General features: G+C 32.5%; 1 protein-coding gene across 1 annotated transcript in view; it reads right to left on the bottom strand.

The window, feature by feature from the left end:
* Window positions 1–23,117, bottom strand: part of DNAJC1 (DnaJ heat shock protein family (Hsp40) member C1) — a 136,571-nt gene that overhangs the window by 104,192 nt on the left and 9,262 nt on the right. The window contains exons 2-6 of the mRNA XM_070727325.1: window positions 11,799–11,900; window positions 11,048–11,094; window positions 5,649–5,814; window positions 4,271–4,365; window positions 2,555–2,648 (exon numbers count right to left, since the gene is read on the bottom strand). Coding sequence (XP_070583426.1) covers window positions 2,555–2,648; window positions 4,271–4,365; window positions 5,649–5,814; window positions 11,048–11,094; window positions 11,799–11,900 — 504 coding nt within the window. The remainder of the gene's footprint in view (window positions 1–2,554; window positions 2,649–4,270; window positions 4,366–5,648; window positions 5,815–11,047; window positions 11,095–11,798; window positions 11,901–23,117) is intronic.

Consider the following 23,117-nt stretch of genomic DNA (forward strand, 5'->3'; position numbering starts at 1 on the left):
TGCTGAAGTCCAGGTAGGCAATATCCACGGCACCACCTTCATCCAACACCTTTGTGACATAGTCAAAGAAATCAATGAGATTAGTCTGACATGATTTGCCTTCAGTAAAGCCATGCTGATTTGGGTCCAATAAGTTATTGTTTTTTAGGTGCTGATTTATCCTCTTTTTGAGTAGAGTCTCCATCATTTTAACTACAATCCCTTGTCTTCTGCCAAATCTTACATTCTTTTCAAAGAAAGACAAATCCTCTAATTTTAATACGCAGGTCTCTGCATAACAAGTCTGCAATAGCTGTAGGGTCCCTGTTCCTAGACGACAAAAAATATATAATCCAGCCTTCCTCAGCACCATGCTTTTCTAATCTTTTAACATTCCAATTCCATAATTCCCATCCATCATGGCTGAGAATTCCCATCCCAGCATATCTGCAGAACATCATGTTCAATAAGGCAGTTTTACATTGTTTTTAAGATATCCAGCAAAAGTTTCCTTTGTCAAATATCAATAGTTTAGAAGTTAATTTAGCAAAGAAGCTACACAACCTAGGACCTTGATGGTGAATCAATCTCTGTGGGCACTTGTAATGTCACCCCTCAGCTGGTTGGTCGTTGGGTTTCCGAAGTGTGCATGCGCACTGGCCAGCTGGTTGTTGGGTTTCTAGCAATCTGGCATGAATGAGTGTGCATGTGAATGCATGCACGCATCTTCCAGTTTGGACACTCTACGCCAAAAAGATTTGCCATCACTGACTTCCCCAGTTTTTGAACTTCAATTCCACAATCATTAAGAAGACTATGATTGCTGAGTATTGTGGACTTTTAGTGGGTATACAAAAGAAGTTGGATGAAGTTTAAAATTAAAGGAAATGTAAGTGATAAACCAAGAGAATGATCTGGTGATTTTTTTTTTAATAAGTACTCTTTGTTTAATGACCATTCATTCAGCAACTGTTCCAAGTTATGGAGATGTTGAATAAATGGTACTTATGTCTAGTCCTCAAAGTTACAGACCCAATAAGTGGCAAAAATTTGGATGCTTGGTAATCAGCATACAATGACAACCAAAATTATCAACTTTCTTGAGCTGTCTATTTATCTCGTCACTCCATATACACACAGATTTCTACTCTGTTCGTTTGTTTGTTTGTTTGTTTATTTGTTCGTTCGTTCGTTCGTTCATTCATTCAATTCTTATGCCGCCCTTCTCCTTAGACTCAGGGCGGCTTACAACATGTTAGCAATAGCACTTTTTAACAGAGCCAGCATATTGCCCCCACAATCGGGGTCCTCATTTTACCCACCTCGGAAGGATGGAAGGCTGAGTCAACCTTGAGCCAGTGATGACATTTGAACCGCTGACCTTCAGATCTATAGTCAGCTTCAGTGGCCTGCAGTACAGCACTCTACCTGTTGCGCCACCCCGGCTCATTGAGTGTTGAGCGATACTCCTCAGCTGGGATTGAAGTAGAGGCCTGGGCCTTTCAGCAGTTTCAGCCAGCTGCCCCTACACCGAAGGCCTCTACTTTTACCTCAACATTGCTAACCAAAGAGTGCCTTCTCAAGTACTGCGTGTAGCCAACCACCATAGCACAAAAACTCGCCAGCACATTATCCTGTGCTCCATAGGCCTGTCATACCCAACTGATTTTTTTCCCATCTTTTTGCTTGCGGCTCCTGAGGCTAGTTTGACCTTAATCTATGTGAAAAAGCTGCTGACTATACTAGGCTTTCTTCTGGAGGCCATCTGCCCCCTTCCCCAAATAGCATGTGCTGGTTTTGGAAGGGTTTTTGAGGCTGTTTTCCAAATAGTACAGCTTTAAACATTTAAATAATTTAAATAAATAAGAGAGAGAAAGGCCAAACTAATTATTGAATTTATTTTACCTAGATTTAATTTTGATACTTTATGTCTTATGTAGGAGAGCTCTCAATGCCTCCAAGGTTTATAGGTATAGGAATGATTGAAATCCCATGTTTAGCGACATGAAAACATTTCTTCAATTAAAAACATTATATTACCGTGGATACCGATGAGGCTATACTTCACCAGAAAATAATTTGAAAATATAAGATGAATTATAACTTTCCCTCTTACAAGGGAATTTAAATTTAAGTAATATATAATATGTTTATTATTATTGTTATTATTGTTAAGTGTACTTAAATAAGTAAATAACTATATTGCTAGGACTATCATCTTTTTTGTTGTTGTTGTTGTTTGTTGGTATGTGTTAGTTTTTTTTGTTTCTGTTTCAATTTATGAATTATCTTATATTTTTGTAAATTTGTACATATGTGTTTTTTTAAATTAATAAAAAAATTTAAAAAAAAAGAAATTTTAAAAAATAAAACATAAAACCTAAAGCTAAAAAAGAAGTGAAAGGAGATATTTTTTAAAAAGAAATGAAATTTTAAAAAATAAAACATAAAACTAAAAAACAAAACAAAAAAAACATTATATTACATTACAACAAGCAATGAGTATAAAAATGAAGACAACTTAGAAAAACACAAACACACAAAAACAGCAGTAGTAGGATGTTTTGATTATTACCTGAAATAATTGAGGCAATGCTTTTACTGTTGTGTAGAACCATATTCCCACTTTAAATGGAAGTAAGTCCCGCCACTGTGGTTTTTCCACCTGTCTACACAAAACACAGTTTAAAAAAAATTAGGTGCTTTTGCAGCCAACTAGAAATAATAAAGGTTCAAAGCAAGTAACAGCCTATCAAGGCAATGTGTATTTAGTTTCATTCAAAGGCAGATATTTCTTAAGATTGGTTTTGCATATTAAGCTTGTTTGTATCTTCCCTAATTCCCTAAGTCTTCAGCTTTTTCTGATGGTTGCAGAAAGTGAGGGAGGGAGGATAAAGTATCACCACACCAGTTGCAAGCACTGACAACCAGTTATGAAGACTGTACTACAAGTAAACCAATACATAAAAATTAATGTCATTTGCCATTCACTGAAGCATTACTTAGTGATGTCATAAGAATGGAGGATGGGAAGAATGGTTTCTGCTCTTTTACCCTGCATTGATTCAGTTCATGTTCCTGCTGTGTGAATTATTTAAGTCTTTTATTTATTTCTTTTAATTCAACAAAAGAAATGATGGTATCTTTTGGAGTATTCTGAATGTCACTATTTCCTTCCCCATGGTTTGTTAGCTCCAAAAATGAAGGAGGAAGTAAAACATTTTACTAATCTTTTATTTTTAAAGCCAAACTGTGTCAAACTAAACTCGGACTAAAGTAATGAGCGGATCATAGCAAACACTATAGCAAGGATCGGGTATTATGTAATACCACTGAACATCAGCCTTTCCTTAATTCTTTTCCTGAAATTAAAATAAAACCTAAATTAATAGTTTCTTACTGAAGTTCTATATAGACTTTGGTGTTTCTTGAAAAGTGTTCGGAAACTTCAGATCGTGCAGAATGCAGCTGCGAGAGCAGTCATGGGCTTACCTAGGTATGCCCATGTTTCGCCATCACTCCGCAGTCTGCACTGGCTGCCGATCAATTTCCGGTCACAATTCAAAGTGTTGGTTATGACCTTTAAAGCCCTTCATGGCATTGGACCAGAATACCTCCGAGACCGCCTGCTGCCGCACGAATCCCAGCGACCAATTAGGTCCCACAGAGTGGGCCTTCTCCGGGTCCCGTCAACTAAACAATGTCGGTTGGCGGGCCCCAGGGGAAGAGCCTTCTCTGTGGCGGCCCCGACTCTCTGGAACCAACTCCCCCCGGAGATTAGAACTGCCCCTACTCTCCCTGCCTTCCGTAAACTTCTTAAAACCCACCTTTGCCGTCAGGCATGGGGGAACTGAAACATCTCCCACGGGCATGTACAATTTATGTATGGTATGTTTGTGTGTGTGCTTGTTAGTATATTGGAGTTCTTTTTAAACTTTTTAAATATTTTAAATTTATTTGGATTTGTTACAATTTGTTATGCCTTGTTGTGAGCCGCCCCGAGTTCACGGAGAGGGGCAGCATACAAATCTAAATAATAAATAATAAAAAATAAATAAATATCTTCCAAAATGTATATTCATTTCTTCATATGTTTCGAAATTCATTCTATCGCTAACCATCTATAACTTCAGCACTTTTTAAAAAATAAAATATAATTCTCCAAAGATTCAATTCAAGAAAAATAAAAACATTTCCAAATCTTATTTTCAGTGCCTGGCATGTCAAAAACGATTTGTGTTCTTCTTCTATGGAAGGAGCATTCTTCCAGAAGAATTGTCTAGGTTCCCACCTTTCACTCTTCTCTACACCAAGTTTCATTTCATCACTATTCTTTCCTCCAGACCTTTTCTTCTTCTCCTTTTTTTTCCTACTAAGCAGCTCATCCTAAGCAAGAAAGGAACAAAAGAAAGAAAGAAAGGTTCCACAATTGTTAGGAAAGCTCTGCAAATAAAAGTAAAAAATAAATCAGGACAAGGGCTGCTAATTATGTTTAAAGAAATCAACAACAACATATTTCCGTGATAGTCACTCTTTAAAACACTTTTTTCTTCATTAACAAAACCATTTTTCAGAAAGTCCTTTTTACCCAAGAGTTTAGATAAAACTCTTTAAGTAAATTTAAATGTCCCTGTTGCAATTGGATAATGTGTTCATGTGTCCCTACCCAAAGAAAAATGACTTTGTGTAATTTACCCAAGTTTGGGTAGGACTTTCTTAAACAGTGTCCATTTTTAAAAGTTTTAACGTATTCTCCTCATTCAAAATTGTAATAATGTGGTTCAAAAAATATTTTTAAAATATACGGTAAATGGCTTAGTTCCTGAAAAAGCTGAAAATGCAAAATCAAATTCAAACATAAATAAGAATGCTCTTTTTTCTTGGTAATCAGGAAGGAATCAGCATTTAAAACATTTCTTTGCTTCTGTCATTTTCCATTTGAATCGTGGACTATTTATCATCTTTGAAAGTCACTTCAATTTGCGGGTGTAGAGGAGACCCTCCATTAGGAGTATTAAAAAAAATTAAGGGGGGGGGAGAGAAAGGAGAAAGAAAGAAAGACAAGGAAAAGAAGAAGAAACCTAAACTAAATATCAAAGGAGGGAAATTAGCTTGAATTGGTTTTTCAACTATGCTTCCTCTGAGATCTTCAGATCTTGATATTAGAATGAAAACTAAAATATTTATGTACGTCAAAATGATCTTAACCATTTAAAAAACTTCTATAGGAAGGTGGAAGATTTTTTTTTTCTTTCCTTTTTAAGAGCATGAAATCTGAAAGGCTAATTCTGAGAACCTATATCTCTGCATGTATAAAAGGCAAGGCATGATCAAGATTCCCGATCTATGACAAGACATTTTGCCTCTTGAAGCAATAAACAAGATAGTAACAGAGACAGCCTGAAGCCGACTGGACAGAGAGAAGAATCTAATTTTCAGCATTGTCCGATCGTCAATGTCCTCCAGTACAGCAATGGAGTATTGCATTTATAGCTCTCTCTGCTGCCTCTTTCAAACCTCACTCTTCCATCCCCCATTTCCCGAATGAAGCTACCTGTTTCTCTCTTTGCCTCCCAACAGATTAACTATTAAAAGTGTTAATAATGAGACATTAATGCTTAATTCGGAAACACTGAACAATTTTGATGATTTTAGAACAAGCTTCTTACCAGTTGTTTTTCCAGGTAGATAGACCAAACCACAGCATAATGTCCTACTGTGAGGATAATGAACAGAAGTAATGCCAACTCTTCATTGCTCATTTTCCTCACTCGCCTGTAATAAAATACAGGCTGTCGCCAATCTGGTAGCCCATTGATCAGAATATCATCATACCTAGGGCAGTAAAAACAAACAAACAAGCTCTCATAACGCATTTAAAATTAACCTATTTCCTTCTTTTTTAATGAGACAGATATGGCTATTTTGTTTCACCCCTCAGATGTTTTGTTTTTAACAGCAAACTCCTACAATTATATAGCTTGTCGACACTTAATCTGGGTTCCTAGAATAAAATTTCGAACCAGACTGCTATGGAAATGTTTACCACCGATTACTTTAAAAATGGTGATTCTACTGTTCTTACAGCTCCCCCAATTGATTCACTGGAGAAGTGTTATTTCTCAACAATAAGCCACATGTGTTCAGCCTACCTGCCACTCAAGGGTCATGTTCTGAAAATAACAGAATTACAAAAGGATGATTGTTAAGTGGAAAAGCAAAGATCATCAAAATCATTTATTGGCTGTAATTCCTTATTTATGGCTGTATGAAGAGGTAGCCTTAATTCTCCAAAACATATTTAGTTTTTTAAAAAATTGATGTGGAAATTAATTTAGGAATGACTAGTAATTTAATTGTGAACATTTATAGAATCATAATGAACTGTCATTTTAAAATGAATGACTTAGCCTGGTAAGAATTTTCATTTTAAAGGTTGAATGTGCATTACTTCACATTAAAAAATAATTTGGATAATTTATTTTTATATTTACTCTTGCTGGTGTTTTAAATGGATTATTTAAACACCCGCCAGACAATATTAATTTCTTAAATGATAAAAAGTATTTTTTCTGGAAAAAACAGACAACTATTATTGAAAACAGTTCAAATGGAGACATATTGTATGCTCAAATTAATCCTAAATAGAGCACAGCTCATTGAATATTCTAATCACTCTATTTCCAGTATTAAATCTGCACTAAAGGACTAATTTGGTGCAACACATTGACCAAAATATTTTAATTAAAAATATTCTGAATTAGTCGCAAGCCTAATTACAGGAATAGCAATAGGGCCTATATTGTCATGCAGGTCAGTAGGACTCAGTAGTAGGTTTTTCTCAAGTAAATTGACAGATCCAGGAATAATAGTGCAGCTGCTAAACTGCCAGTCTTGACATGTAAATCAATTTAAATGCAACAACTGCAGTAGCTACTTTGACAGTTATTAAATTGATACCTTGGAGATATCTTAACAGAGAAAGTCAAACTTTTAAAATATATTTTTATTTTAAAAATCAAATCAAATTTTGGTTGAATATCCAGCTCATACCATTCATCAAGTAAAATGCATTTTATTTCTATAGTTAAATGTTAATGGAACACATATTATAAAATTATCTTATGTTAGTTGCTATCTATAAGATTAAAAAAAGAATAAAATAACTTTATAAATTCATTTAAGTCCTTAGCTGATACCTAAGTACTTAAACAGTACTAAACAAACCAGCAATTTCCATAGCATTCAATGGATTTGCTTTCAAGTAAACTTGCATAAGTTTTCACTAAAAAAATCTTTTTCTTTGAAAAATAAAAAGAATCTCAATACTTTTTGAGATTAAAACTATCTTAAAATGTTAAATAGCTTTTTAAAAACAGTTAAATATTTTTAGATTATATCGTCTAAAACTGAAACACATTTAACAAAAAATAGAACAATTTGCATGTGAATAGGAAATTTCAGATTAAAATTACAAAAATTAAATCAAAACAAACGTTTATTCCAATACATCTAACAAATATATTTCACAACTTGTGCATTTTTAAATTTTGTATGTCATTCTTCAAGCTAAGTTTTTCAAAAACAGATTTTAACAAATAAAAATTACAAATAAAAAACAATAATCAGAGTAGTTATAACTCTTAAAACATAAGATATATTTTCAGATTTGATGCAAGAAAATCTCACATGCTAAAATACAGTAAACACTAAGTATTTACCAAGGTCTGTCTGCTATTTTGAACAAAAGTCTCCAAGGATTTAGTTGCAGAATCAATGCTCTATTGATTTTACTATCAATGAACATTATGGCTTACATGACAGGCCATTTTAAGAGAAGATAGCTTCTATTATATCCTACTTTTTAGAATATATACTATCAAAAGATAAATTACTCAGTTCTGTGGCAATTAAGGACTATATTTAAAAATTAAGCTGTCTGCTTAATTTTTAGGAGTACATATAAACAATGATCCTTAGTTAGTCAGAATGCTTTGATAATTTTAATCTTGTTTTTCACATTTAGAAAATTACATAATTAGGAAGTATACAGACAATTCATTAAAGGCCTTGTTTGCAGAAATCAATCTATCACATAGAATGAATCTTCAAAGACATGCAAGAGAATGAAGCACATAAGCAGATTGTCAAGCAGTTTTTCTGTTCTCTCCATTTACCCATTCTCATAATTTCCTTATTTCAAATTATGAATCATAAGAGAAAATAATTCATTATATTCATAACTAACATATGTCGTAATAAGATTCCCCCAATTCCCCCTAAAGTATTTCTTCAAATTAGAGATTTATTTTGCAAAAGATGCAGTTACTAAACAAACAAAAAATAGTTTCTCTTATTTAGGTAGCTCAAGGTTACTAGTGTAACTGGCTATCATATATGAAAACTCAAAGCTATAGTCCCTATTTTTTAATTAAAATTGTGACAGGATTATAACTGAAATTCTATCACCAAATTTAACTGAATCTATGATGTTAATATATATCAGATTTATAGGGTGGGGAAAAGATATTTCCTTTTATATTGTTACTTTTGTATTGTTTTTTCTTTCATTTGTTTTGGAGATAGAGGGGCTGAGATGGAGAAAGGGAGAGAGAATATGAATGTAAATGAGTTAGAACACTTATATATTTTCCATGTGGTAGTTGCAAAAACCTATTCATTACAAAAATCCATTCATTACAAAAAAGGTGCTAGGATATACAAGGTGTTGGGACAATTATTTTGGTGTTCCACCTATTATTTTGGTCGCAAGAATTTTAAATAGCTATTGATGAGTTGAAAAGAACACTGTGAAAATGTTAATAATTATTTTTTTTAAATAAATAAGAAGTTTTGGATTATACTTTTAAAAGTATAATAAAGGGAAATAATTTGTTGAAAATCAACTTAATTTCATCTACATATTAAAGCTAGGCAGCAAATTACACCAAATTTACATTCTAACCTGGAAACTAAGATAACTATCTTGAAAGTAACTCCTACTATCAATCCACATATAATAGAGATCATGGACATTTTGAATATTATTTTATCTGCGGTTTACTCATCTACCATGTGCAGTAGGGTATCAAATCTTTGGGCATTGTGCAACAATTTCCAGACAACTTTTTATCTTCCTCCAACTTCAGAATGAAAATTGTTTGACATGTAAACAATTCAAAGCGGAATTCAAAAGTTCAGCCTTTGTCCAAGCTTCTTTTTCGCATGCTCTGGAACCAAACATTCAAACTTCTTATGAATGGAGAACTGGGTTCTGAACAAACAGATTTAAAACCAAAAACTCAAACTTTCTTTAAAAGTCTGGTACATATTTCAGATATTCTGGATTTGTTTATAACACTGATATTCAGTAGGTAAGCAATATTTAAAATGATGGTTACCGCATATAAAATAAATGGAACAGCTGCATCCTGAGCAAAATATTTGTTTCATGGCAAAAAAAGAGGGTGGAAATTAAAATAGCTAAAAATTTTGATCCAGTAATATGTTCAAACTTTAATATTATTAGGACCAACAAATCTGAAGGAAATTAATTAAAGAAATGCATTGTGCAACTGGAAAAATATACTTTTAAGAGGGAAAAGGCACTGGTTGTCTCTTGATTAGCTGTTATTTAAGGAAGATAAATATCCTGCATATTGTAATCAACACCAGCAGTTTTTCAACTGAATCAGTGAACCAACAGTCAAAAATTCCTGCAGGCAAATATCTGGTGAAAGATTTCTCATAGAAGAATGGATGTTTTGTTTGTTGCTTTTAAGAGGAAACACCTGCTGCTACTGCATATTCCTGGCTTCATGGAAGAGATCATCATAAGGGATTTGGAGAAGTATCATAACTTTAATTTCTGTTTAATTGTAACTGATTCTTAAAGATGGGCAGACATTGGACTCCTATGAAGCCACACATTTCTAACATAATTTTAGTAAATGCATTAAAAAGAGCAAAACGTGTAAATATTTACAAGAAACTTCTAAATAACTTAATATCCATGGCCAGCAATTACCAAGGCAATTCCTTGGCATTCCAGCTGTATTTTAAAAAGAAGGCTGAAAATTTTATAATTTAAATCTTTAGTATTAGTTAGCTTAAAGAACAGTATACATATAAAATAAGCCCTACAAAAAATAGCAACAATCTTGCACACATATGTGTATGTGGCAAGAAATTGCATTTAAAGTAGCTGGTACCTTTGCAACCATTTGACACAAGACATTGACCCCCCATTGTTTAACTTCCTAAACTTCCTTGATCTATGACTCCAAGCTGAAAGAGTGCAGTAGGAGGCAGGGTAAAAACCATACACAAAATCACCAAAACTCCTCTGAACACTGTTTCTTGGCTCTTTCAACACAGAGGATTATCTGAAAGTAGATAATCTTCTACTATGAGACCTGGAGTCATGCCAAGGCGTCTACAAAGCCAAGAACCCCTACAGAACGTTCAGCACCCCTGCTCAGAATATTGAAAACCTAGAGATATTTCAAACAGATCTCCTTTGCTGGTAGTAAGCCTTTTTTTTTCCTTTCCCGAAAAATATCTGGGTCACCAATAGTTAAATTGAGGGTCTTAAATTGTGCAACTCCTGGTTCTTATTCCACGAGAGAAGCAAACCAAGCATTAAGTGGTTTCTTGATTATGTCCTTTTCTTATAAAGAGTAAAAATATTCACTGTGTTTTGCCCATTAAATAAATTACTGAATAACATAAAAAGATAAGTTTGTTCATTGTTCTTAAATCTATGCATAAAAGGTGTGGGAGAGATGAAACCCTGAAGATGGCAGAGGGACTTGTTCTGAGGATCAAATTAACAAGCGGAAAAGTAACAGTTAAACAAGAATGTGTTAGTAATTGAAAATACACATACATTTTGTGAGCAATTATAAAAACCTCTATATTGAAACTACAGAGTTCAGCAACAGTTAGAAATGTATGTAACAATCATAAACAAACCATAATCCTTGCAAGAAGCACTGAAATCCTGGCTCATGCTACTGGCTATATGAGTTGAAAATATTGCTTTGAAATATATTCAAAATAAACTCACCTATGCCTTCTCTCTTCATCCTTTAAAACCTCATATATGGCCACCAACTAGAATAAAAGGTACTTTTAGGTTCAAAAACTCTGCACTGAAAAACCAGAGAGTTTTGCTGTAAAATTGCAAAAATGCTGGGCTATCTAAACAAAAAACAATACAAATCATTCCTTGGAAAATATTTAAAACTCTCAAATGTTCTACCAATATTTCATCTTTGGCAGTTCTAAATATTTCTCTCTAATTTTTCTAAATATTTTTCTCTAATTTCTCTAATATTTAAAATAATATTAGTTTCGCTGCTATTTAGCCTAAGATAAAAATATGAAACATTTTAAAATATTTTATTGATTCACTAATATAAAATCTATCCACACATTCCATGTGAAGTGGTAAAGAAAAAATATTTCAAGTAGAGCTCAATTTTAATGTACAAGTAAACCAAAGCTTGTACAAATATTTTCTTTCCATTTTCTAAAGCATTGTTTGTATGTTTGTCCTAACAAAACAAAAAAATCCCTTAATGTCTAACTCCGAAATTTAAGAATCTAAAAAGTTTCTTTTTTTATACAATTTTCCCTTCATCTTTTCGTTTTGTTTCATCTGAACCCTATTTTAAATATGGTATTTCGGAAAAAGTAAAGCTTAAATGCTTCCAAAATCCTGAATTCATTTCTAAAATATAACACCACAGTCATAATGAGATATATTTTTCATATTTTTAATGATCACTTAAAATTTAATAGTACTTATCACTTACTTGTCTAAACTGAGTTTCAGCATTTTCATCTTTATTCTTGTCTGGATGTAATATCAGTGAAAGCTTGCGATAAGCTTTCCTAATATCTGCCGATGGAGCATCCTACAAAACACAAAGCAAACTTTGTAAGAAATGAATTTCCACAACCTTGTTAAGATTGGAGAAGGCAGCCAACCAAGTGCAAGGACCCGAGGCAATGTAATTTGAGCAATCATTCTTTACAGTCAGGATATGCAGCCAGTTAGGCCCACAAGACTGAATAATCGGTCAATCTAATTTTGTCCTCTTCTTAACTTGTTTCAGTATCATGTACTCATTACAAAAAGACAGTATTTGCCAGGATACTTTCAAATACTGTTTTCCTTCAAATGAGCAAATAAATCTTCAATGGCAATAAAGAGATCAAATGGATAAATTAAAATTAATATGTCTACCTATCTTCAAAACTATTATCTTTTATTCAGGGTTTTTCTTATTTCTATAAGTTGTATTAATGGCTAAAATGTGGTTTTATTACTGAATTTATATCCCTCTTTAATTTCTTGTAGGACTTTCAAACAACTACTGACATTGCATGCTGCATAAGAGGACTTGTAAGGAGTGCCAGCTTCAATGTCAAAAGAAATAGAAATACTGTACTAACAAAAACAATTGCAGTTCAAGATTATTTTATTCTTTAATCTTGAAAAGGCCTATTAATTACATTGGGGGGGGACCTCAATACTTCTTTTCTAAAAATGTATAGAATGATGTATGTGAATCTAACTCCTGGTGCTTTTCTTAATAGACACTGTGCTTTTTGCCTTACACAGTTGAACAAAATACAATGTATGTTAAGGGAAAAGATTATTTAATAGTCATTGTGTCAAAGATATTCAAAGATAAAGTATTCTGAGTAGTATGCGAACCACCATATCATTTTAGTTCAATATTTCTCAGTTGGCGAGTCCTTGATGAATAGGTGGTATTTTGGGATCTCAAGCACAAAAGAAGTCTATGGAGATTCTCAGTTATCCAGGTCATGATTGTCTCTAAGGTACTTTTTCAAAAGGTGATTAATCTGGTTTTTTTTCCTTTAGGAAAAAGATGTTTTGCTTCTCATCCAAGAAACTTCATCCTTGAATCGCGAATCATGAACTGATGAAGCTTCTTGGATGAGTGGTGAAATGTCTTCTTCGTCAAGGAAAAAAACATAATCCAATTGCCTTTTGAAAAGTACCTTGGAGACAAGGCCAAAAGTTACCTTGGGACAGCATTAAATTTTTGTCAAAAATAATCAAGAATTAAGGGTTTGATTTTAGAAATCTATTTTATTCAAGTTTCAATCAGTATGCTCAATGTGTTCTCATTTGCTAAAATACAGTATATATGCACAAACTTATTATAATCAGTCAAAGCAGAAAGAGCCTCTAAAACTATTAAGGCAATTAAAGCAGTACTGTAATTAGTCTGTCAAACCTTCAAATACAAAGCAATGTTTACTTTACAGATTTATAGGATTTGGACATTTCTGGCGACGTTTCGATGAGGTCCCACTATATACAGTATACTGTATCATGAAAACTGAAATTCTTGAAAAGGATATATGATTTATACCTGCAGATTTCATTCACTATTTCTGAAGTATTTTTCATATAGGAAGTGTGCAATGTCTGAAGCATTTTTTACTAATTAATGGAGACAATGAGTACCAAAACCTTTTAAATAAAGAAAAACGTATCCAAAATGCAAACAGAATTTCTACTTCCAATAGCTAAGTAATAAAAAATTACTGAAAATATAGATTCCTAAGCATATTTATGAAGTCCCTTGGACATAAAATTGTTATCACTATAAATCAAATTCCACACAATCAATGAATATTCTACCAATGTAGGTTTTAAAGAAGTTTATACGCTTCTAAAAACTAGTATAGATGATGGGACCAAAAGACATTTACAATCTATTCTTTATATCTACTACATATAATATAATTCCAGTTTATGTCTATTTGTAGAAGATTTTGGCTTCTCTTAATTCAAATATTCAAAGAGTAATAACGCTTGAAAGAAAAACTACATATTGCCAAAAGAGGAGGAAACAAACAAAATTAGTTCACTTTAATATTCAATCATGTCAGTATGAAGTAAAAATTGACCTTACTTATAGAAAGGTAATTTGTAATACAGTATATGGAAATTAAGTCATTTAAAGGCAAAGAATTTACTTCTCCACATACTGCTTGGCAAGATGTCTCACTAACACAATTTCATTATGTTTGGACCTGGCTATGAGAAGTTGAGTTAGCCAAGGCAATATTGACCATGACTTTGCAGTCAATTACACTATGACAAATTGCATTCAGCATCTGTCACTTAATAGTGATTAAATCCTAAAAGGAAGAAAGAAGGAGGTAGGAAGATAAGAATAAGGGTAAACTAGAGAAGATTCATGTTTAGTACTTAGTCATGTTTTGATTAACACTAGTGCTTGTGTAGACCAAACTCTGTAAAATTCTGATGTTGTATGATTGCTTTTCTCACATATCATATTACAATTAAACATACGGTACTTAGCCTGTTTCCATATCACAGTCAGCACTGAACAGATTTTTTTATAATTTCAACCATTTAATATTTTCTGCAAATCCAAAAGGCTAGAGTAAACCAAATTTGGATAAACAAATTAGATTTATTTTAATTTCATTTAACAAATGAAAATAAATCAAAATATTTATTGCAAGGGACTTTTCATCCAAACATACTTGTCAGAACTATAGCTTTGCTTGCTCCAAGAAAACTCTTATTTTAAATCTTGACAAAGTAGACAATTCCTTATCCTCTAATTTTAATTTTTACAATCCCTTTCTTAAAATTTCAGCAATCCTATCAACTTTCCTATCTTATTGTTTCCAAATGTATGATACAGCTCCCATTCTTCTAACATTTGTGATTTAGAATTTTTGTCACTCAGAATCCAAAAAAATATTTTATTTATTTAAATTTATAAACCATCCAATTCCAAGAGACTACTTTTTTATCATAGCAGTTGCATTGGATGGCAATAATAATTTTTCAAAACCTAAAAAAGTTATTGAACTTAATATTTCTCCTAGTCAACTATCTACTGTAGAATAATAATCACAAAAGATGGACCTTGATTTAAAATAATTATGTGATTCTTTCTCTGAAAAATTAAGACAGAAATTAAATAACTGAAATATCATGCTTTGTCGTTACTAAATAGAACTGCAACTAGAAGACTATTTTTTCTTAATTTCTTCCAATTCCACTGCCTGCTATTAATTTTTTATATGGCAAAATTCTCTTATTCATGTAAAAGTTTTAAAATCACCAGCGTTAGACAAACTGAAAATAAAAGTAACCCATGACAGAGGTATTATTTTGATATTTTCCAATTCATTCGAATGGGGATGAAGCTGATTAAGTACAGTAGTTGGTCAAATTGTTGCTGCTGCCATAGAAGGGTGGCTGCATCTGGTTGTTACGCTGTGGATTTTTAAAATTATAAGCTGCCAGGAATCACCTGCATATATATTAGTTGGCCATATTAATTGTTTAGTAAATAAATATTCATATTAGGAATTCAATTAATGTACATGCTGAGCTAACTCTGGGTACTTCATTTATTTACTATTTTTCTATTATTAAGTAATTAATGCCTACTGTTATAAATCCAAATAAGACCACTTCTCAGTCCATTACAAACTTGATTCCTTAATAAAGTATACTGGATATAGTACCAAATCCAGCACTTAACCAATAATCTCTCATTCTGTACCTTATTTCTGTCTAATGAAGAACTGTGAATGGAAATGTTAAAAATATCAGTTTAATTTAATCAATGCAAATAGAATTTGTATCCTCAGTGCATGTTCAGTATATTATTTGTATTTTCAACTGGGAGCTTATAGGCACAGCATCTTGACTTGCAAAACTGCTTTTAAATTAGAGCTCCTAGTTCGCACAAAATAGTGGGATCATGCGCACAGTAGACTGAGTTTTGCTAGCAATTTTGGCATACTGCCTCAAACATGCTAAAGTTGGCCGAAATTGTCTTTACTATTACTATGGAACAGGAGTAAATCTAAGAGACTCTTAAATATAACCTTCTTTATTTTCCTAAATAGCATTGTGTAAAAATCTGATTGATCAAGGCCATGTTGGGCATTAGATATAAATATCTAATGAACAACTCAGTATAACAGCATCGTACTTTAGTCATAAAGCAAATGAAAAATAGGAATTAAAAAATAAAATGAAATTCAAAATATATCTAAATGATTTCAAATAGAAAAGCATACATCTTTAAGATGTTTATGTAAAACTATCTAATAAAAGATAGAAAAATGAGGATTTTTAAATGAGCAACAAACCTTTTTTAGTGTAATGTCAACATTACAATGGAAAGTAATAGCTGTAGAAGGAAAGAAACAAAAGAAACTAGAGTAGAGTTGAACTGTTGTATTAAGAGAAAGTATGAATTCTTATGAAAAAATATTACAGTTATTTCTTGTCACAAATAATGGAAAGGAGACTCCAGGAAATATGTTGTTGAACATAATATGAAGAGTATGGAATTATGCTAATGGAAAATATTTAAAATAAATTTGATGGAATGATAAAAGAGGACATCAATGAGAAAGATACACATATAAATGATTGCTATAAAATGACAGTAAAATATTATATATAGAAACAAAAATATTCTATGCTGCAAAGAATATAGTCAAAGACCTCAATGAAAAGCTAAGAACAAAGGAAGCAGAGAAAATACGGAGCTATCTTGACTGAAAGAAAAATAGTTTCAAAAGTGAAGAAGATTAAACTAGAATTCCCACCAGATGAACAGAAAACTAAAGAGGGAAAACTAAAGAGATGGAATGTTAGAAGGAATATTTTAGAAATTAGTAAAGGGACAATGGTGATTACAAAGGATTATAGATCTGAAAATTAATGTATCAAAGACCAAAACCGTAATGTTTGATGGCAAAAATGGAACAAATTATTTCAAGTTTACTTCATGTGCCTGAAGATATGAAACTGTTGGTAAAATAATTTTGGAATAAATCATATCGTGCAAAAAAAAAGAGAGAAAATTTTGGTAAAATGGAGTGATCTGTATTCTTTTGCCCATTTTGCTAAAAAGATGAGAAATGTCAGAAGAAATATAAAAAGTTGAGCATCATTGGAATGAAATAATTGAGAAACATGATTAACATACATGGTTAGTAAAATAGAAAGAGATAGAGCAAAACAATGAAAATAAAAGTGTGATCTTTTGAAACAAGTCAATTCAGGTAGTTTGGTACTGTAAGAAAAAGAGCAAAATGCAAGAGCTGTGATTGCATGGAATTAATGGAGTCTTCAAAAAGAGAAAGGACATAAATTTAAAGGGAAAGGGAAAACATAATTAATAATTAAATATAAATAAATATAATTATTTTATTTAATAAAATAATTAATATAGATTTTAACTATATTTCCTTTTGTTTCAAAGATGCTTTTTCAAAAGGCACTGGACTGCTGTTATCTTTTTTTTGAGGAAGAAAATGTTTTGTTTCTCATTTTTATTGAGGAAGCAGTGTTTTCTTCCTCAAGAAAAAAACAGTCCAATGGCCTTTGGAAAAAACATCTTTGAGACAACTATGACCCAAACTAGTTTGGGTAATGAAACATCTGTTAAGAAAACAACCAAGCTCAGAGAGCACTAAGGACAGACTGATGGACGGTCATTAGAAAGTACAATGGCATTGAATGACGATAACAGTGATCTTTGTATTCCAGTCCCAGCTGGCACCTTTCACACTCACTTTACAACCACACCGCTTAGAGATGGAATTTTCAGGACCAATTCCATTTTAAATTGAAGATTACCTGTGTTTATATAAGTAATTACAAAATTCAATCTTAATCTCTCTTTCTCTCTCTTTTCTACCCTCCCTTCCTTTTATATTTTTTTTATCATTTTCTTTACTCGTCCTCAAAAGAGGAGATTTACATCAAGCACAAAAATGGATTAATCTTCATTTTGGTGGCATGCATTAAACAAACTGTAGAATATGGGAGAATAATGGAATAAACAGACTTTCTATTAAGGGTCACACATTCAATTGATTCCAGTTAAAAATTATAACTAAAATAAGTAAAAATACTCCTTATCATTCCTCTAAACACAAAACTATAACTGGAAAGTCATTTAGGATTTCTCCAAGTAAGTAACAAATTTTTATACAGTTTTTTAATACAAAATTCATTGCTTAATACAATCACTGTTTCTAATAATTACATGAAACACGCTTTCTAGTTTTAAAAAAGGATCCAGAAAAATCAAGCAAAGCTGGATTATTTTAAAAATATTGTTCTGCGTCCGTTAGAAATATTAGTATGAATTTTGCAGGCAAACAAAATAAGTCAACTCATAGATCTATCAGTGCCTTATTCACTTTCCTTCTTTTTTAGCTGCTCCCAATCCAACTTTATATATTGTCTAAGGATTTGGGCAGAACTCAAGCCAGAAAATACAGCAGCCATACAGAGTTTATTACAGAGGTAAAATTCCAACCAGGATTTCCTAATCCACAGCTTAGTCTCTTAGCATTCAATGCCTTTCCCCACTTGTATCTTACCAAAGCACAAACATACTGTGACAATTTCTCTCATAGTAATATGACATTGCCTTCCTCTTAACTTCCACAAATGTCTCAAGCTATTTAAAGTTATCCAGAGTTAATACATAAAATAGTTTTCTCCTTTAAGAAGGCTGCAAGTTATACAATGGTTGCAAAGAACATATTTCATGGTCATATAATCTGTACCACAATCAGATTCCTAGGTTGTAGGATCAGACTGGCATCTACTTCTACTTTAAGATGATATGGGCATGGCTCCTCTATTCCATTGTCTTCTATGGATACCCTGTTTTTTTGCGCAACTGGACAGTCATTTCTTTCAAACTGGATCCCCCTCTATCCACTAAATCTTTGACCCAAAGATTGGTGGAAGGCATTACATGGTAAACTACAAAACAGAAGAATGATTGTCTCTGGTGTTTCAGCTCTTCCTCTCCATCAGCTGTTGTTCAGATAGCTCTTGAATACAATTTAAGTGGTATTCAAAAATGGAAAATTTGAATTTACTAATAATTGAGCTCTTTGAGAGTTCCCTCACAAAACACCTCAATAAAACCTGAGCAGATTGGTAGATTTAAACATGCTTATCTAAAGCATATGGTAAAACTTACTGCTTCTACCCTCAGCCTCAGGTATAGTAATTGGTGAAGTAGGCCAACTGAAGTTTGATGAGAAGAAAGACGAATGGATGTATCAAATGGATACCAATGGGTCTGTTGTGTATAGTGTCCTTACAGGACCCCATAAGCAAGAACAGTTCTAGTTTAAGATATGTCTAAAACAGAGTAGGCATCACCAATAGAGGTAGCAAAATTTATGCAAATATTGCTTTCTGTTGGATTAAGAACTGGTGGAAAGTACTAACTCAAGCATGAAGAGCATAAAAACATTAAATTTGCAGATGGGTTTTATTTTGCTTAAAAATTAGTGGGAGGGAATATAAATATAAACATAAAGGTCATGCTCACAAAGGATTTCACCTGCATTCTGGAGGAGACAAGCTGACACTGCACCCCATGCAGGTGACAGTTTATTCCACTTCATTAAATACCTAAATGTCTCCTCATCATGATTCATAAAAACAGCACTGTTTATTTTCCTGAAAAATTTCCCAATGCACAGAATTAAGACATTAGAATTATTAAGAAGTTACCAAAATCTTCGAGCTATTTGTGCAAATGTATGTAATACCTTAGCAGTCAGTTGACTCAACTCTATAGAAATTAACAAATCATGTTTGTCTAAATTAGCATCAGTACAGCCAAATAGCATGGCAATGTTTCATTACACCGGGGGTTTTTGGACATAACCCTGCTCTGACCAAATGATGTTTTGGAGATTTGCTTTCATTTTTGTGGAAGTAAATTTTTTTCAGCAAATTAATGGTAAGACTATTATTGGGTCATCTGATCCCGCTCCATCATTTCCATGCTGTGGAAACATAATGCAGTCTTTCAAAACACAATTTCCAATTTGCACCCCACCTCTTTTGAAATTATCTTTAAAGAATATCAATCTATATAATTATAATTCTGTACCTATAGAACCAATTTTCAATATGATGCCCAATTTTTTAAAAAATTAGCATATCCGCCTTTTTCCTTTACTACAACTTAGTAAATTAGCCATCCACTGAACAAATAATTGGGTGATCTTTTGTCCTAGCATTTGAAGAAAACAGCCTACTAGCTAAGTCCAATATCGTGTCAAATATTTCCAGAAAAGGCACCGATACAAAATGCCTACTACCTAAGAGGCATGTGGAAAGTACTGAGAAGCATAGTTCCCTCTAAGCTGAGCAGTGAGCAATCGCTCACTTAAAAATCATCATCAACTCAGAGTTTTTCAAACCTGCCCAGAAGCCGAGAGGGAAAGAGTGAGAGGGAAGGAGAGAGAGAGGAAGAGAGGAAGAGAGAGAAACAGATAGAAAAAAGAGAGGAAGGAAAAGAGAAAGAAAAAGAATGGGAGTAAGGAAGAGAGAAAGAAAATCAAAATCTAGTTTGAAACTAGCTCAACTATTTAAGTGGCATTTTGATATTGATAGAGTTGCCCTATTATGAGCTCACTGTTATAGACACACAGTACAGTATTTTATTTTGAAATTCTCTGAGGCAAAACAGGGTGGGCTTTTTATTTGTTTGTTTGTTTGTTTGTTTGCTTGTTTGGTTATTTATTTATTTATTATTTCTGTGCCACCCAGTCCCGAAGGGACTGCCGCTCAGACACTATACTTTTCCGCCCACCCCCCCAAAAAAATTAGAGGGAACACTGCTGAGAAGAACATTAATTTTAGAAATGAATAATCTACAGTACAAATGTATGAAATTCTTTTTCCAAATGGCCCCTTATGTTAGTTTAAAGTAAATTGTTTTATTTAATTCTTCATATATTATAATCTGGAAATAGGAGTTTATTCATGTATGCTGTCAACACAGATGAGGGGTTTTGTTTGTTTGTTTCTTTGTTTCCAGCCGCCCTGTCATATGGGCATTAATTCAGTTCCTTTCGTAATGGAAAATATAAGAGGAAACAATCTACAGTTAAATCTAGTTTGTAGAAAAAGATCAATGGGCTAAAAGGCATACAATCTGGCATAATATTACACCAGCTTCATTACAGCAAATGATTTTTCACCAGGATTCCATCATTTAAGTAATTGTAAGTGAGTATCTGATACTAGTAGGAAACCAGACCCCTCTTAAGTCTTTTTAAAGCCCACTCAAGAAGTTAACTACTATAAATAGGACCAATAATCATTTATACATTTATGGCTTAAATAAATGTACTTTATACGATGAGAGAAATAAACTCTCATTATCAAATTGTCTTCTAAGATCCCTTCCCTATAAATTCACCGAAGTCTAAATTTCACTATTTTCCAAATCAATCTGTTAAGATGACTTTTAATATTCATCCAAAGGCTGAAAACATTTGGATACTTTCAGTAGTTTTAAAATGTCAATGCAATATCTCTGGAAAAGAAAAGGGATGTACTAAAACAAGGGGGGAAAAATTGTTGCCAAAATTATGTTTGCTTGAGGATCCATCCAGAAATTTATTTTTAAATTTACTGAATGGCTCTACAACAAAATTCTTGCTGCTTTAAAAATTATAAGGAGGTTGAAGGTATAACAAAAGATGCAATATTGCATCTTACAATATTGTAATATACACACTAATATGATTACAAATGCCAGAAGGCTTTCTTGAAAGCTATTAGCAAAGACCAGAGATCATAACATGGTGTTGTATCTTCAACTGTTAATGGCAAATACACATGAAATATTCTTCTGAAAAAATTCATACCTCTATGATGTCTTTCACATCAGTGAGATCAGTTGTTAACCTACCCAGTACTTCCAAATAATTTATTATTAGAGCCTTTTGCCTTGGATTGCTGGCTGTACCCTAAGGCAACATCAATCATTTTCTCCATTAAGACCAATCTCATATCATTAAATATGATGGTTATTTACCGTTTTGCTTTTTTATCAGGATAATTAAATGGTTTAATTTTGTTCAAGATTTTTGCCGCAGCCATAGTGAATTTCTATAAAAACCACAGCACAGCACACATAAATTTGAATTTTTTCATTGCTTTTTGTCACCAAAACCACATAGAATAAAGATAACAAAGTGGTACAGGAAAAAAGAAATTGAACTTAATTCAAAATTGTAAAATGCCAATCCATTTTTGATGAAACCAAAATTAAAACAATTCATCAATAAAAAATACATTTTTAAAATATGGTCATATTTTTTCCAAAATTCCATTGAAGTACATCTTTTTTTTAATTTTCAACTTCAATCTAAATTATGGAACCCTTTAGAATTAGTTCATTTGAACATTTAATAGTCTCTATGCTATTAATTCTATTGCATTTATCTTCCTATCTAACTCTTTCAGATTTTTTTTCTCTTGAGATTATATTATATTGGAAAACAAGCAATAGTTCTAAAGACATTTTCATTAGATATTGCAGACTTACTTTCTACGCACAAAGAGGGGGAAATAACTTTGAATGAACTTATAAAAATTCAATTTAAATCTGAAAAGCAGCTTTCCCTTTAGAAAGTGCTGAAGCTCCATCTAGAGGTGTTCTTTTTCATTAATTTCACTTGCAGGGTCATCTACAATTAAGGATAATATAAAAGTGTCAGAAACTTCCTTTGTTACCTCCACATTTTGTAATCCATAAAAGAATCTTGCTTGAACTTTTCCTACCAACTTTAGCTCCTTCACTGCCATCAAGTGGTAAGAAGTCAAAACTGATTCTTTAAAAAATAACCTCTTTATATACAGTATAACAACACAACTAGAGATACCAGTATGTAACAATACCTTGGGAGTAAAGTTGAATAACTCAGTAGTTCAAAAAGTTTTCTTAGCTGTCTTATACGAATTTTAGCTTTTTAAAAACCATAATACAACTGAATAGAATTCGTCTTTTCTTTGCATCCATGTTAAACACACTATGTATTCCAATGTTTTATTTTGCTCACAAATGAAGCCAGGCTGATACTGAATATCCAATAAAGATATAAAGGAGATTCAGGATAAGTTAATAAAAGCTCATTACACTGGAACTTACAATGTAGCAAATAATTCTAACTTCTCATGCATGCCGGGGGTTTTTTCCTGGTTTTTAAATGTACAGTATCCATTTTCAAAGGAATGCACTCACAAA

Source organism: Erythrolamprus reginae, chromosome Z (genome assembly GCF_031021105.1).
Source record: "Erythrolamprus reginae isolate rEryReg1 chromosome Z, rEryReg1.hap1, whole genome shotgun sequence".
NCBI classification, from domain to species: Eukaryota; Metazoa; Chordata; class Lepidosauria; order Squamata; family Dipsadidae; genus Erythrolamprus; species Erythrolamprus reginae.